This window comes from Ictalurus furcatus, chromosome 19, assembly GCF_023375685.1.
Source record: "Ictalurus furcatus strain D&B chromosome 19, Billie_1.0, whole genome shotgun sequence".
In the NCBI taxonomy this organism is placed as follows: domain Eukaryota; kingdom Metazoa; phylum Chordata; class Actinopteri; order Siluriformes; family Ictaluridae; genus Ictalurus; species Ictalurus furcatus.
In genome coordinates, this window is record NC_071273.1 from 14,125,420 (window position 1) to 14,141,165 (window position 15,746).

General features: G+C 37.4%; 1 protein-coding gene across 1 annotated transcript; it reads right to left on the minus strand.

The window, feature by feature from the left end:
* Window positions 1–6,185: 6,185 nt before the first annotated feature.
* On the minus strand, window positions 6,186–14,944 carry gnsa (glucosamine (N-acetyl)-6-sulfatase a). The gene is made up of 14 exons (XM_053649783.1): window positions 14,511–14,944; window positions 14,359–14,418; window positions 13,574–13,780; window positions 13,193–13,258; window positions 12,523–12,621; window positions 12,223–12,390; window positions 11,435–11,517; window positions 11,231–11,349; window positions 10,894–10,997; window positions 10,688–10,789; window positions 10,408–10,518; window positions 10,084–10,194; window positions 9,317–9,477; window positions 6,186–7,456 (listed from the first exon to the last, which is right to left on the minus strand). Exons 1-14 carry the CDS (start codon window positions 14,670–14,672, stop codon window positions 7,381–7,383), a joined length of 1,629 nt encoding a protein of 542 aa, XP_053505758.1. The 5' UTR covers window positions 14,673–14,944; the 3' UTR covers window positions 6,186–7,380.
* Between the last annotated feature and the right edge of the window lie 802 nt (window positions 14,945–15,746).

A 15,746-nucleotide genomic window follows, 5' to 3' on the forward strand; every position in this document is an offset into this window, starting at 1 on the left:
TGTGGTGGTTGATGTGTGGCTTATTTGATTTTTTTTTATACTAGCTGTTTCTAACTAGTAAAACAGTAAAATAGAATGAAGAACCTTTATTGGACCTCAATTTCACATGGACATTCTGGCTGTAGTCACTGGGACTACGGTTTCTGCTATGGCTTTAGGACTGCAATTACCTAGCACTCGGGTATCCTTTAGTGAAGAGTGGATCAGTTCAACAAACAGACTTCATATAAAAACCATAATGAAATTTCACACTATCCGTTGTTACCCAGATGAGGATGGGTTCCTCTCAAGGTTTCTTCCTCTTATCATCTTAGGGAGTTTTTCCTCGCCACCGGCTCGCTCAATTGGGATAAATTTACACACTTAAAATCTGTATCCTGTGTTTATATATTTCTGTAAAGCTGCTTTGAGACAATGTCCATTGTTAAAAACGCTATACAAATAAAATTGAATTGAATGTTTTTAAAAAGAAGAAGCGGCTCAACAACAATGATGATAAAATTCAGAATCATCATTATAAGGCCAAAAATAATGTTAATACTGTAATTATTTGATAATCTTACATTGAACAGTTGTATAATGACATTAATAGCTATAGCTAGAATGTCTACAATCTTTTTAATGAATAAATTCCACAATTACAAAGATAATAAATAAAAGAATACAGCAACGTAATTCAGTGACAAAGAGCTGTAGTTGAATAACATTCAACAAATTATGTGTGTAAATTATGTTCCAAAAGCCGATCAGAATACGTCAAACAAAAATATTCAGCCACCTGTAATCAAATCCGAATTCCTGAGGCATGAGAAAAAACATTCATCATTTACACAGCTAACAGATGTTCAGACTACAGGAAAACAGTCTGGTGTAAAAATCCAGAACTAAATCTTTAACAGTGAAAGTTCCCTGATAGGAGTAGGTGCTGGTAGACGATGTGCCCTAAGTACACGGGTCCTACCCCTCTGTCTGATAACTCATTACACACGGCATATTCAGCATCTTTGTGGTTAATGTTCTTTGTGCTTGACTTCTTCTTTATGGCACCTTCAAGGAGAGAGAACAAAGTCAGCCATTAATATCAATAATGTGCAGTTTCATCACAGTCTACACGAGATACAATAAAGTTAAGATTAGACTTCATTCATCCTGAAGGAACATTTCATATATTTCTACATTATTTTTGTAATAAAAAAACAACATCAAAAGCTTCTTGCCAGTATTCTACAGTAGTGCCTTACTGTATGTGAAACTGGAGCTTTCCGTTGGCCGAGACGTCTCGTGACTTAAGAGAACGAAGATGCTGCCAGTGACGGCATCAGATACAAGATCCAAACCTTCACAGAAACGTTTCCCCTTGTCACATCCAGGACTACTAAAGTGTAGTCTGTTAAAAATCTCATACATAATAGTTCACGATAGAAACAGATAAAATCTGCTTTCTTACAGTATCAGGTAATTTAAAAAACATTGTAAAAAATTTTGTAAGAAACTAACAATCATGCTGTTCGTTTTTCAGCCTTTAATGTCTCCTGTACAAAATATCTGTATGGACAACTATAAATTATCAGCACAGTAGATCGGATTTTTTCCTCCGCTACATAAGTAATAAGTACACCCCATGGAAATAGTTTTTTTGTTTGTTTGTTTTTTAAATATATTTGGACAATAAAATATTTGATCCTCTTTGAAACAGTGCCTATTAATAAAGTTGATACACTCTATTAAATGACACAAAATTGACATTTTGTAGTAATTTTCACAATTTAAATGAACAAAAAACAGACTGGAAAAAAACACATGGAAAAAGTAAATATGCCACTACATTTATCACACCTTCAAATCCATAAATTTTGAATCAGTTGTTCATGACTGTGTGCCAGTGATTAGAACCTGCTTTGGGAGTGCAGGTGGAACCTGTCTTATTTATACCCCTCTCATATCTAGTGTCTGGTGTTCCCTTTGTTATTGAGGTGTGGGTGTCATCATGCCAAGATCTAAAGAGTTCTGTAAGGCCTTCAGAAAAAAAGGTTGTGGATGCCTAGAAGTCTGGCAAGGGAATTAAAAAGATCTCCAAATTATTTGAAATACATCATTCCAGTGTAAGAAAAATGCTTTACAATGGTGCAGACTTCCAACGACTGCCAACTAGTCCAGGACTGGCTGTCCCAGCAAATTCAGCCCAAGAGCAGACCGTCTGATGCGCAAAGAAGTCTCCAAGAACCTCAAAATTTCATCATAGGATCTGCTAGTCAGCCTTGTGCATGCTTCTACAATCAGAAAGAGGTTGCACAAATTTGACCTGCATGGGAGGTGTGCCAGGAAAAAGCCTTTGCAACACTACAGTTTGGCAATGAGTATATAGGCAAAGGTCAGGCCTTTTGAAATAATATGCTCTGGACAGATGAATCAAAGATAGAGTTGTTTGGCCACAGTAACAGCAGATATGTTTGGTACAGACCAAAGACAACTTTTCAGGAGAAACACCTCATACCATCTGTGAAACATGGTGGTGGAAATGTTACAGTTTGGGGTTGCTTTGCTGCCTCAGGGACTGGACAGCTTGCATTCATTCATTCAACTATGAACTCTGAGTGCTTGAAGATAATGTGAGGCCGTCTGTCCAAAGGTTGAAGTTGAACTAAACGTGAACCTTTCAACAGGATAATGATCCTAAGCACACTAGCAAATCCACCAAGGAATGGCTCAAAAAGAAGAAATGGAGGGTTATGGAATGGCCTAGTCAAAGCCCGGATTCGAATCCCATTGAAATGTTGTGGGGGGATTTGAAATGGGCAGTATATGCAAGAAAACCCTCAAACATCTTGCAACTGAAAGAATATTCATGGAAGAGTGGTCAAAAATTCCAGCAAGCTGATGTCAGAGACTGGTGGACAATTATGCAGAACACCTACAAGAAGTTACTTCTGCTAAAGGGACAATACTAGCTTCTGAGGCCAAGGGTGTACTTACTTTTTCCACAGAAGAATATCACATCTATTGATATTTCTGTCTAATAAATGACTGAGAAATCTTTATTTTAAAAAACCTTATTAATAGGCACTGTTTCAAAGATGATCAAATGTTTGCTTGTCCAAATATGTCAAAAAAAAGCCAACAATTTCCATGGGGTGTACTTATTTTTTTCACATGACTGTTCATGGTAATATTATTAATGAATTATGCACATTATTATATCATGAATTTATTCTTTTAACCTTACTTAATTCACAATTAATTCACCTTTGTTTGTAATTTGTCTTTAGATTTTGGCCTTTTCAGGTTATGCTGCTAAATAATATTTATTTTGGTACGAGTCAAAATAATAACAATAAATCAACATAACCTCTGCCTCTGAGAAACTTTCTTTTTTTTTCTTTTCTTTCACCATTTTGTCCTTGATTTGTACTTTCTGTTTTCGGTGTACTTTACCTTCTTTTTTTTTAATGGGAGTCGCTAAATTAAAAATGAGCTGTGTAATGATCACGCTTTGCACTTTATGGGGGATTGGCATTCATCAACATACACATATGAGTATGAAGAAAATCATTATTAGTTTGGTTTGGCCTGCGAAAATGTTTACACCAAACTTCATTACAAGCTATATAAATATGGCCCATTTATTTTAGACTGCTTCTTCTGGCTTTGACAAACTCGGACAGAGACTGAATCCAAACAGGGGTACAGGTCATAATGAGTATGAAATTTGTCAGATAAGAATTGTTCCAAAGTGCATACAGAAACTGTTGCATTACATGAGAAACACTTGGCTGTAACACAAAATAATGTTTCAAAAAAGTACCATACATCTACCAATACTAAGCCATTTTTATTCAAAGCCCAGTAGGAACACATCTTACAAGGAAATGCAGAAGGATATGAAATACTGCAAGAGTGCACATATTCATGACCTTTCCTCAGCCTTCCAGTGGTTTATTTAAAATTTTGGAACATTTCAAAGTTTCAATGCCTTTGTTTCTTTGTTCATTGTTATAAATAATGAAATGATCGATAACGATTTGTTAAAAAAAAAAAAGTGTTAGAAAGAAGACTGAAATGCCTCAGTATATTAGCTAAGTGTTTTTGGGCATTCATAACCCAAACAACACAGAACAATACTACATACTTCATCTTTCAGAGACATACTGTTGAGGTCACAAGTTTACATACACCTTGCAGAATCTGCAAAATGTTTATAATAGAAAAAAAAAGTAGTACTGGCTTGAATAAGCTTTTTTACATAACAGATGTTTACAGATAGTCCACAGGACACAATAATAACTGAATTTACACAAATGAACCAGTTCAAAAGTTTACATACGTTTGATTTTTAATATTGTGTGTCGTTACCTGGATGATCAACGACTGTTTTTATGTTCTGTGGTAGTTGTTCATGAGTCCCTTGGTTGTCCTGAGCAGTTAAACTGCCCACTGTTCTTCGGAAAAATCCTCCAGGTCCTGCACATTCTTTACTTTTCCAGCATCTTCTGCATATTTGACCCCTTTCTAACAGCGGATATATGATGCTGAGATCCATCTTTTCACACTGAGGACAACTGAGGGACTCGTACACAACTATTACAAAAGGTGCAAACATTCACTGATGCTCAAGAAGGCAACGCGATACATTAAGAACTTGGCGGGGTTGGGGGGTCTGTTAAACGTTTGAACAGGGTGATCAGTGTAAATTGTTATTTTGTTTAAAAATAGTATTTTTTCATTTAATATTGCCCTTCAGAATCCCCATAAAATGCTTACATACTTCTCAGAAGACAAAATAATAGCAATTTACAATTTATGCTGCCATCTAGTGGTGTAAGCGAAAGGTTTATTTGTTAACATGTTTTTTTGTAAAAAATAAATAAAATAAAATAAAAAATAAAAAAGGTAAGAAAAAAGGCATTAAGTCTGCTGCAGCCCATTAAATGGTGAAAAAGAAATATTGAATATTCTGGTCAGTAAAATCAGTATGTCCATGCTTATTCTGGTGTCTCGTGATTCAACTACAGCTCTTCATATCGCCTATGTATAGTGATCGGTAACTGATAGAAACACAAAATTGATTTATTATTATGCTGCAATAAATGTATTAATGTAGCTTGTTATTAGAAAGTGAGTGTACCTGTCCTAATAGACACAAACATAACAGGAACCTTATGAAAACCAACCAGGCTTGTATCAGTATAGTAACAGGAATGGTTCAGAGAAATGTTCTCCTATCATTTGGGAAACATTCTCAAAACCAGCCTGGATTAGTGTAATGTGCTATAAAACAAAAATATATTTCAGTAAAGAAAGCTCTCATGGAAAACACTGTTCTGAGAATACTTTGTGAACCAGTAATTGTTAGCTGGGTTATTTGCACCCCTGGCCTTAAGGTTTAGTAACACAATATTCTGTGTTATATGTCTTAGGATCACACAGAAGAGAGTCAAGGACAATCCTGAGCCATATTCCACCATATAGGCTATGTTTTCCACATCAAGTGATTGCAACATACTGTTTAAAAAATATTCCTTGCTGAATATGAGAGTAGCCATAGGCACTGAATTAACTAAATAAATAATGCAAAGTAAATAAATAATATTTGGAGAGGAGGGCTAGTCAGACTCAGCTGCGTTTTTTTTTCCATGTATAACAAACAGTGTGTAGAGTGAGATCAGATAAGGCAAGAGGACGCAGTCCCGCCCTATAATCAACGGCACTGTTGCTCATTTCCCACAGTGTCTGAGACTCAACCTTCTTTGTGGTGAATAAGAACAGAACATCTACATTACCAAAGAAGGCCTTCAGAGAAAATCTCTCCTCAAGGTAGTATTCTGGCTGATTGAAGTTGCAGATGAACAAACTGGGGACTGAACGAGGGGCTGAAATGACCATGTCTTCCAATACAGCCATGTAAAAATTAATCAATCAATCAAAAACAAAACTGACTTGGAGTGAGCGAGAGTGTTTTCTTCAGTTGAAGAAACTTCATTTTCTTTGTATTTCATATAATGCACATTGGTAGTAAGACTAACGAACAGATTTTGGAACACTTTCAGGACCTTCTGACACACTATTCATCTTAATGCTGCGTTTTCCACTTAAACAAATAACAGATAAGCCATATAAAACCACATAAATGTAGTAACAAAGATGGGAAGAATAACAGTAAAAGGAAAAAAAGAGAAAAGAAACAAAAAGAAAGTTTATAGTTGTTTATTGATCAAACTCAGCCAGAAAAACAATACACATGAACTACAGGAAAAATGACTCTCAAAGAAATTCTGTGCAAAATAAAACATGAACCATTTATCACAGACCAGAAAGTGCCTCAGTACAATAAAGGATCATATTGACTCCAGTGGCGAGCAGTTGTTTGATTTTATGTATGCAAGCATTTAACATAAACCATTCCTATTGCATTTTCACTCAAATAAAAGGCAACAAAAAACCAAATTCAAATCTCACTGATGAATCAGGCCAGGATGATGCTTTAATATTTCGATCAACACTTTCGATTATCCAACATGTAGCAGTACAAAGTGGAAAGTGTTCCTTCATTAGTGAAGCTGCTGTTGCTTACTGCTGTTTTTAGTGTCTATTATCCCTTACATGCCCTCATATAGTAAAATATCATTTCTTACACTAAAAAGAACAATTCACTTTAAATAGTTATTAATGACTGAACTAGAGTACTGTAATCCCTTTGGCTCATTCACAACTAAACTAAAACTCTGTTTTCCAAAGCCATTAGTTGTGCATTTATGAATTCATATCAGAGCCCCCCCGATCAGTAGGTGTGAATCCATATAATTTGTATGTTTTTAAAAAAACAAAAACAAACAGTGGTCACTGGTCAGAATTAGGCACCTTGCTTTCTGAAACAGAATACATTCAGTTATTCAAACTTTGGCTTTGACCAGCTACAGCACTAACATGTTAATGTCATTGAGGCAAAATTTAAGGCCTAACATTTGATGGAATATATGAGCTCTGTTGCCTAGATAATACAAAAAATATGGATGATTTTTTTTTTATGCATTGACAAAACCCCACTGATGAAAACACTGCCAATATGTCCTCCCTGCTATTCTACTCTATTCTAACCCATGTAGGGTTAAAAGTTGTTAATCTCAAGATGCAAAAATGAATTAACAAAAAGGCAGGAAAAAACATGTAATCTTATCAACACTGAACGTAGTCATCCTGTGTTAAAATTGCAGCTGTTAAACACTACAGAAAAGGGTGACTGTAGCAGGGTAGTGTTCTGTTCTTATAAACCCCCATGACCTCATACTTTACACCAAGTGTGGAAGAGACAGCCACGATCTCAAAGCGAAGATCAGGACAAAAGGCAACGGCAGGACAAGGTTTTTAAATTCTTGCTTTCTGTCTTTACTTTAGTGTCTGCTGCAGCCGGCTTACGTGAGGCCCGAGATTGTTGAACATCGTCTGAGGGTCGAATTTAAACCTTGAAAAGATGAACAAAAGCCATAAGCGGAATTTCACTACATACAGCAGAGAAAATTACACCAGAAATACAAAAACAAATACATGTGATGCTATCCTTCATCTACAGGGCACAAGGGCTGATTTATAATGAGTATGAAACTGATATGAAACTTAAATTTTAATAGAATATGGTTTTCGCAGGAAGAATTTGGGACCGACCCGTTAGACTGTGTTCTCCATCACCACCGTCATCATCATCATCATCATCATCATCATCAAAACACCAGTTCAGGGAATATCTTTTGGAAGAACGTGCAGTTCCAGAGACTTTCAGAATCAATTCCAAAGTGCAACGAAGCTGTTCTGGCGGCGCAATACTAAGACACTATGTCGGTTTTCTCTTTATAATTTGTGACCCATTTGTAGCGGTCAGCTATTGGCCTCAAAATAGAACAGGGTCAACCACAATTCCCAGGACCTTATCCAGCCCAACACTGCCTCCCATGTTCCCTCGAAATGAAAACAAAACTACAGGCCACACTTCTTTTACAGTATAATTACATAACTTTTACATTCCAATATGTTCATTATGTAAATATATGAAATTGAATTAATTTCCTTAGTAAAGCAGTAACTGATTGAACATGACTCAGTTCAATGACTTGGAAGACAGATTTAAAAGCATAGAGCATGTGCCTGTGTAATGCAGGGATAGTATTATTCATATTCTCAAAGTAATACTCAGTATACAAGCAATAATCCAATTCAAATGTATATAGCACTTTTAATAATGGACATTGACACAAAGCAGCTTTAAAGAGATCTGGATAGAGATTTTGATTTATCACTAAAGAACAAGCCAGAGATGATGGTAAGAAATCACACCTGTTCAACTGAACATTATAGATATTATATTATAGTGTGTTAGACAATTCTTCACCATAAACATCTTTTTTTTTTTTATTTCAGTAGTTTTAAGTTTATACTATCCAGGTGAAGTTATTCGCTGTATAATGAATGAGCCTTGCGCATAATTTTTAGCAAGTACAAATCATTGGGCTGTCCAAGTAAGACCTTCCACAATCATCTTTAGGGTATCTGTGTGGTTTAAAATCGAGTTTTTCGGACAGGAGAAACAAGTCGGGTGTCAGTGAGCAGTAACAGGTGTCCTATACTGAACCTTATTGGCATGTATTGTTTATTTATTTATTTTAAATCTAATGTGTAATATTTTACTGGAATCCTCAGTAGTTTATGTTGCATGATGTGACTTGTTTAAGAAGCACTTTAGGTGTGGATCTTTTTTGTAATAGAAGGAAGTCAATGAATTATGCATTCTCGATATAATAATACAACCATACAAACCAGGCAGATCTGAAAGTAATTACATTACCAATGACTTGACTGGAGATGTAATCGTTAATGTTTAAGAAGTAAAATCAGGAAGGATTATATTCTCTCAGTATCTACTGAGAATGGTCAGGCATACAGAGTAAAGCTTATCATCGAGAAGAATGCATAGGCACATCACAAAACAATCATTTTAAAGAGAGCACGTTCTAATTTAGGATTAACAACAAAAAAAAAACAAAACAAAAAAAAAAACCCGTGTGAGGACGAGATTTACGACAGGCCAATGGTTTAAAAGCAGATTAACTGAGACTGCCCTGACATTTCCTAATTAATACCTTCAGCTTCAATGGTTGTCACATGATCTTAACCGGTTCCATGACGTCAAGAGTGTGAATCACACGGATATAAACGGCAGCGAATTTGCCAGCACCGAGTAAAACTAATGAACTCCTCTCTAAAATTCATGAACTCCTCATTAATTATGAAGAATATGTTTCATGTGTTAGTGAGGTTTAGAAGCACTAACCGTGAATCGTAGACCCCAGGTGTCCTGCAGGACTGTCCTGAACATGACTGCAGCATCATCAGCCGATGATTCATTTTCTCCAGAACTTCCTGATCTATGCTTTTGGCAATGTTTGTGAGCTGGAAGGGGTCTGCTGTCAGGTTATACACTTCCACAAACACCTACACGTCACAGAGACAGCAAGATGTGAGTACTGGCTGTGGAAGAGTATGTTTAACAATACACATGTTCTGTTCACCATTTAGCAAATTGTTTTTCATTTATTTAATTCTATACTCCTGTAAAATGTACTTTAAGCACACAGTTAGTTAGTTATGGAGTTATCACTGATCTAAACAACATTTCGAGAAACAGACAAAGCCCCAGCTATATTATTAGGAATCGCTCTCACCGTGTGTGAGTGCGAGAGAGAGGGCACAGTACAAATGGATGGAATATAACAGTGAATTAGGCCATAGAAACAAACAGGATTAAAAAAAAAAAAGATTTCTCATATTATCTAAAAAAAATTATGCTTGGCACACACAGCTTCTATCAATCATGTTTATATTATAAAACAACTTGAAATGGAGAATGTAACCAGGATCCATTACATGGCAATACCGCGGATCAGTTTTTCCTTATCTTCGAAACGATATGATCATGTCAGAGGCACTTCTAAAAACTAAACTGCATCTTTAAATGGATTAACAAAAATCAACAAAAAAACCATAAAGGTTCAGACAAATAATGAAGCATCAGCATAAGGTCTGTTAATTTCTGTTTACCTCATTATCATCAAACTCGCAGTACTGCAGGTTGGTAGTCTGGGAGAAAGTACGAACGCACGCATATGTATTGTTATATGCATCTTCACATACACAGTCAGGAAAACACTCCTAAATAAAGAAGATACACTACTGTAATTGAGACTGCTGGTTTTGGTCTCTGCATATACACACACACCCACTCGTGTACACAAACCCACCCTAACGGGTACACACCTACATCGAGACACGTATAAAAACACACACACACACCCACCCACCCACGTGTGTCTCCCACACTCACACACCCACCCATGTGTATCCCCCACACATACACACCCTTACCGAGACTCCTGGGCCCAGGCTAGGACAAGCTGGATCAGAGACATTGTGTCCTTCTCCCTCATACTCCACCAGAAAGTCAGTCCTCCATGTTGTGCTGTTCTCCTTCCCAATCTGAGGCACATTCGGAAAGAGATCACACACACACACACACACACACACACACACACACACACACACACACACACACACACACACACTTTTGAATTGACAAAGTAAAACCAAGGAAACTGCTCTGCTCTGTGCGTGTTTCTTGTACTTAAATGTGTCCATTGCTACTTACCATAACAGGCAGAAAGGACATCCCATCCATCTGGGTCTTATTGACATTATACCCTGCCATGTCCAGGATAGTTGGGCCCAAATCTATATTAGCTACAAGTAACTAATGAGGAAAAAAATTTTATTCAACCATGTCATTACATGAAATGTATAGTATCACTTGACTGAAATTATTTACTATGCTTTCTAAAAGCTTGTGTGGCTTACTGGACTGGTCTGATTGGGCTTGATGTTTGGTCCTCGCACTAGCAGAGGAACTCTGATGTCAAACTCATAAAGCTGACGCTTATCCATGGGGAGAGAAAACTGGCCTGAGAGAGAGAGAGAGAGAGAGAGAGAGAGAGAGAGAGAGAGAGAGAGAGAGAGGAGAAAGAGAGAGAGAGAGAGAGAGCATGCAAGAGAGAGAGAGCGCATGTGAGAGAGAGAGAGAGAGAGAGAGAGAGAGAGCGAGAAAGAGCACATGCGAGAGAGAGAGCAAACATTACAGAAGGACAAAAATGGATAGTGACAATTACACTCGTTTAGGATTTTTGTTCTGATGTACCAGTATGGTAGCCATTGTCAGAGGTGAATAAGATATACGTGTTCTCTAGCTTTCCTTGGACTTCCAGTTTCTTCACCACCTTCTCCACCAGGTCGTCTACAGACAATAGAGTACGCCACCTGGTGGAGGCGTACAAACCACCATAAGAATACATTTAAAATCCAGAAATGTGTCACAGTTAAATGCAGAACATCCAACACATACCTTTTTCTGTAAGCATCGTCAAGGAATTGCACTGAGGAGTTCGCCATTGGATTCTTTGCCTGTCGAATTAGCCAGTGCTTATCCTAGAAGAAGAAATGAATGGGGCAAACATACGGGTATATATAAAAAAAAAAAAAAACCCCACAAGCAAAGCATGCATCATAAAAATTAAAAACAGCTACAGTACAAAAGGTTTACACACTTTAACGCATGTCTATAGCTTAATGAGGAGCTGCACATCGAATCTCACTGTATTTGTACAATGACAATAAAAGGTATTTATATTCATATATCCTTCAGACAAAATAACACATTTACAGTGTTAGGTTTCATATTCATCAGATTCCTTCATCACAAAACTCAAATCAAATGAAAAATGTTATATGCTAAGATATTAAAATCTCAAAAAGATATCAGTGTAAAAGTTTCCAACCCCACTTCCGAATGCAACAAATATTCTCTATGAACCTGCAGGCCCTCTGCCTTTATACCTGCCTCCAACAGCATTTTCTCCCGACATCCATGTTATAACCCTACCAAATATAATGTGTGGTCTAGAGAACAAGAGTTTAAGGACTAAATTTCAATTACATCAAAACATTGTTCTGTGTATTCTGCTTCATGTTCTCCATTTGTAGTCTTACTTCAGGATAAAATTTTTTAATTTTATTCCCCCCCACCCCTATACCCCCAGAGAGATCAAGCTGAAATAGAGTACTACCTTCTCCTTAAAAACACCCATTACTATAGAGGATCCAAATTTTGCATATATACACCATGCAATATACCTTGCTATGGGTGTTAAAACTGGGATCTCTTGGGGCTTTGATGTTGGAAAACTGGCCCTCATATTGAGGGGCAGCTGTCCAGGGAGAGTGAGGAGCTGGCGTAGACACCATCATGAAAAATGGCTTGTAGTTAGACTTGTACTGGAGAAAGTCTAGTGATATGTTGGCCTAAGACAGTGAAAGGGATAGAACTCTGTTATTAAGGTGAATTAACATTAAATATAAAGGCACGTTTTTAAGTTCAATTCATCTTATTCATGAAAGTGTGATGTGTTTGGGAAATGGAGGAGCACTGCTCACCAGAACATCAGTAAGATAGTCCTCAGAATAATTCTCTCCATGCCTCTGTGCTTTACCATTTACTGATAACGTGTAGTTGTAGTATTTTGAGTTTCTCTCCTGTGAAACATCAGCAGAGAGAAATGGTCTGAGATGTAAAGAAATGTAAGGCTCAAGAAGATTGTAATTCCACCATTGTTACAAAATAAGTGTACACAGATTTGACATCTCTTCAATATTTGGCTAATCATTTTTTCAGCAAGAACCTATAACATTTTTCACAGACACAGGAGGCTGATAACCACAAGAGGCTAATCCTTCAGGCAGTAGAAGCACTACAGCTCTCTCAAATCTGTTTATGGCACGGTTCTAAAACAGAAAGTTTAAGTAATGTACAACACTTCTTTCTAAAATAAGATTTTCTCAGCGTTGAAGGCAAACATTGACCCCCCCCCCATTTCCTCCCACTTTCAACGGTGTCAAAGACAGAGCTACTGTATTCAAATACCCATAGATAAAAGACTAAAGATAAAGACTCAAGATTTACAAGCAGAGTTTAATCCTGCCGACAATGCAGTGGTGTTACATACTCAAAGCTGTGAAGGTAAATTATGTGTGCTTTGGTATAAAACGCTCAAAAACATTCATGATGCATTGTGGGCTTGTCATTGGGACATTTGCATTTCCTTACCAGTGCAAACCAGTAGTCCCAGCCTGGGGGAACATACTCCACTCCTCCAGCCTGTTTGTTACCATACTAAAACATAAACATTGAGTTACAGTCAGAGTTTACAACAGTTTACTCTACATATGGATTGTTGTAGTATCAAATGTACTTCTATGGAACATACTTAATGTGCATATTAATATACAGTGTAAAGAGTAAAACACAACAGGAGAGGTGTTATAGGACAATCATCAATGTTGGGTGATGTGATGACAGTAACACTCTACAACACCACATCCCAGAAGTGCTTAATTCCTCTTTAGCCACCACCAACAATTTTGTATGAAGTGATGCATGATGGTGAAGCAAACTGATGTAGCAGATAGTTAAAAACAGAAAGGCCACCTCGTTCATGTACTTCCCAGCGAAGAAGGTCTGGTAGTAGCCATATTTCTGCAGTAGGACTGGGAAAGCATAAGGCTCCTGGCTCTTCTGCCAGGCAGGACTGCTGCAGTTGCCTTCCAGCGTGTTGTTGATCACACGGTGGTTGTGTGGGTATTTGCCAGTCAGTATGGTTGCTCTGCTCGGACAGCACAGGGGACTGGCAACAAACTGATGAAGACAGATCAGAGTGATTTACGTGAGCAAGGAGATAACGTTCGGCAGTTTAATGTCCATGTCATGTTTCTCCATGAGTAATATAAGGTTTCTGTGCTTTTTATATTGGCATATACTATTTATACACAGATGAATAATTAGAAATGGGTTCATTTATCAGCTGATGATCAAGTCGCAAAGCTGGAAAATCAGGAGAGCTATTTTAAACAATTCAGATCAAATTATTACAACTATTGTGGCTGTGGCTCAGGTGGTAGAGCGGGTTGTCGGTTCGATTCCCGGCAACACACTGAACCCCAAGTTGGTCTCGATGGCAAGCTAGTGCCTTTTGCAAGGCAGCTCTGCTACCATTAGTGTGTATGTGTGTGTGTGAGAGAGAGAATGAGAACCAGTGTAACGCACTTTGTAGAACTGCTAAGGTTAAAAAAAAGCTATATACAAGTGCAGACCATTTACCATTCTGTAAGTTCTGCATACTTTTACCCCATAACATGAAAACATCCAGACTGAAGTCAGTCATTCACACACACACACACACACACACACACACACATACATACATACATACATACAGTGTTTGTAAAGGTTATTCCAGCATCCCCAACCAACTTCCTTGTTTTGTTTAAGGGAATCTGCGAACATAAAGAGGAAGAAAAACAAGATGACGCAAGCTCCAAAGGCTTTTCGCATGGAAATTAGTGAAGGATAATCACCAGAAACTTACCATGCCGCCGATGGAGATGTCCAAGTCATCAGTGAGAATCAACACGATGTTTGGTCCGTAGGAGGTTTTGGCCATCACGGCCAGGCTGCTGAACAGCACAGCGACCCAAATAAAAGTGAACTGAGATGTTGTGTGGAGACATAATCGAATAACCGAGGCCATGTTTACTGCCAAACCAAAAACACAAAACTATTCACACACAAAAATACTTTATTAAACAAAAAACAACGTGAAACCGCACTAAGAAAACGCTTCCACTGCAGGTACTACTTAAAAATCCTTCAGCTTTTACTGCATCTCAACTGGCTTCTTCTTCCCTATTGAAGTACACTAGTGAGGCCATGAAATAAATGATTACTACACCTTACGTAGTGCACTAGATTACCAATGGGAAGCCGTTTAGCGCTCTTAAGGTAACTTCCCGGTTTCACAGTCACGTGCTCTTAGAAACCGGAAGCTCCGGTCAGCTGATGACTGCTGTGCGCACGCTGCGCATTTGTCTCAAACCCGCCCACCTGTAACGCGACTGCTTAATGTGACAAGATGTGATTGGTCAGTGTCCAATGCCCGTCAGAGTTCTTATTACCGATTGGTCAGTATGTAAAGCCAGTAGAAAATAACCCCAAAACAATCACGCCTGTCCTTTTTTTTTTTTTTAAAGGGTTCATAGACAAAATAAAACACAATACCACAGTAAAGATATAATATATATATAGTACATAATATGTACATAATATATAGAGTTAATATAGTTCACAAACAGAAAAGTAATATATTTTAAGAAACAAGTGTTGCCATTTACAAAAGTTTCACTTACTAAAGGGGTCTACAGAAGGTACATAAGGCAAATAATTGAGGCTGAAGGGGTTCATCTGACAAAAATAAGTTTTGGAACCCCCAGTTTAAACTAAAGTTAGACTACACTACATGTTTGATTAAAAAAAAATTACCCAAATATTACATTAAACAGGCAAATATTTCTTATTAGAGGCTGTTTTTATCATTCTTCTTCTTATTATTGTTATTATTATCATATAACCTTCCATTTTGCAACGACCATACTCTTGAATACATTTCGCTGCATTACCTAGCCTATAGCCCAAACTTTCCGTTAAGTAATTTATCCAGATTTTTCTACATTTGTATACAACCCTACTTTCACACACACGTCTGAGAACAGCGCAAAAGTTCATACGTGTCTCTCACCATGCGCACCTGTGTACTTTAGTGGCGCGC

Coding starts and splice junctions, on each gene's coding strand:
- gnsa (XM_053649783.1), bottom strand. CDS start 14,672: ATGGCCTCGGTTATTCGATTATGTCTCCACACAACATCTCAGTTCACT. Junction 10,519..10,687: donor TGTCCTTTCTGCCTGTTATG/GTAAGTAGCAAT, acceptor AATGTGCCTCAG/ATTGGGAAGGAGAACAGCAC. Junction 7,457..9,316: donor CCTGGGGTCTACGATTCACG/GTTAGTGCTTCT, acceptor CATCTTTTCAAG/GTTTAAATTCGACCCTCAGA.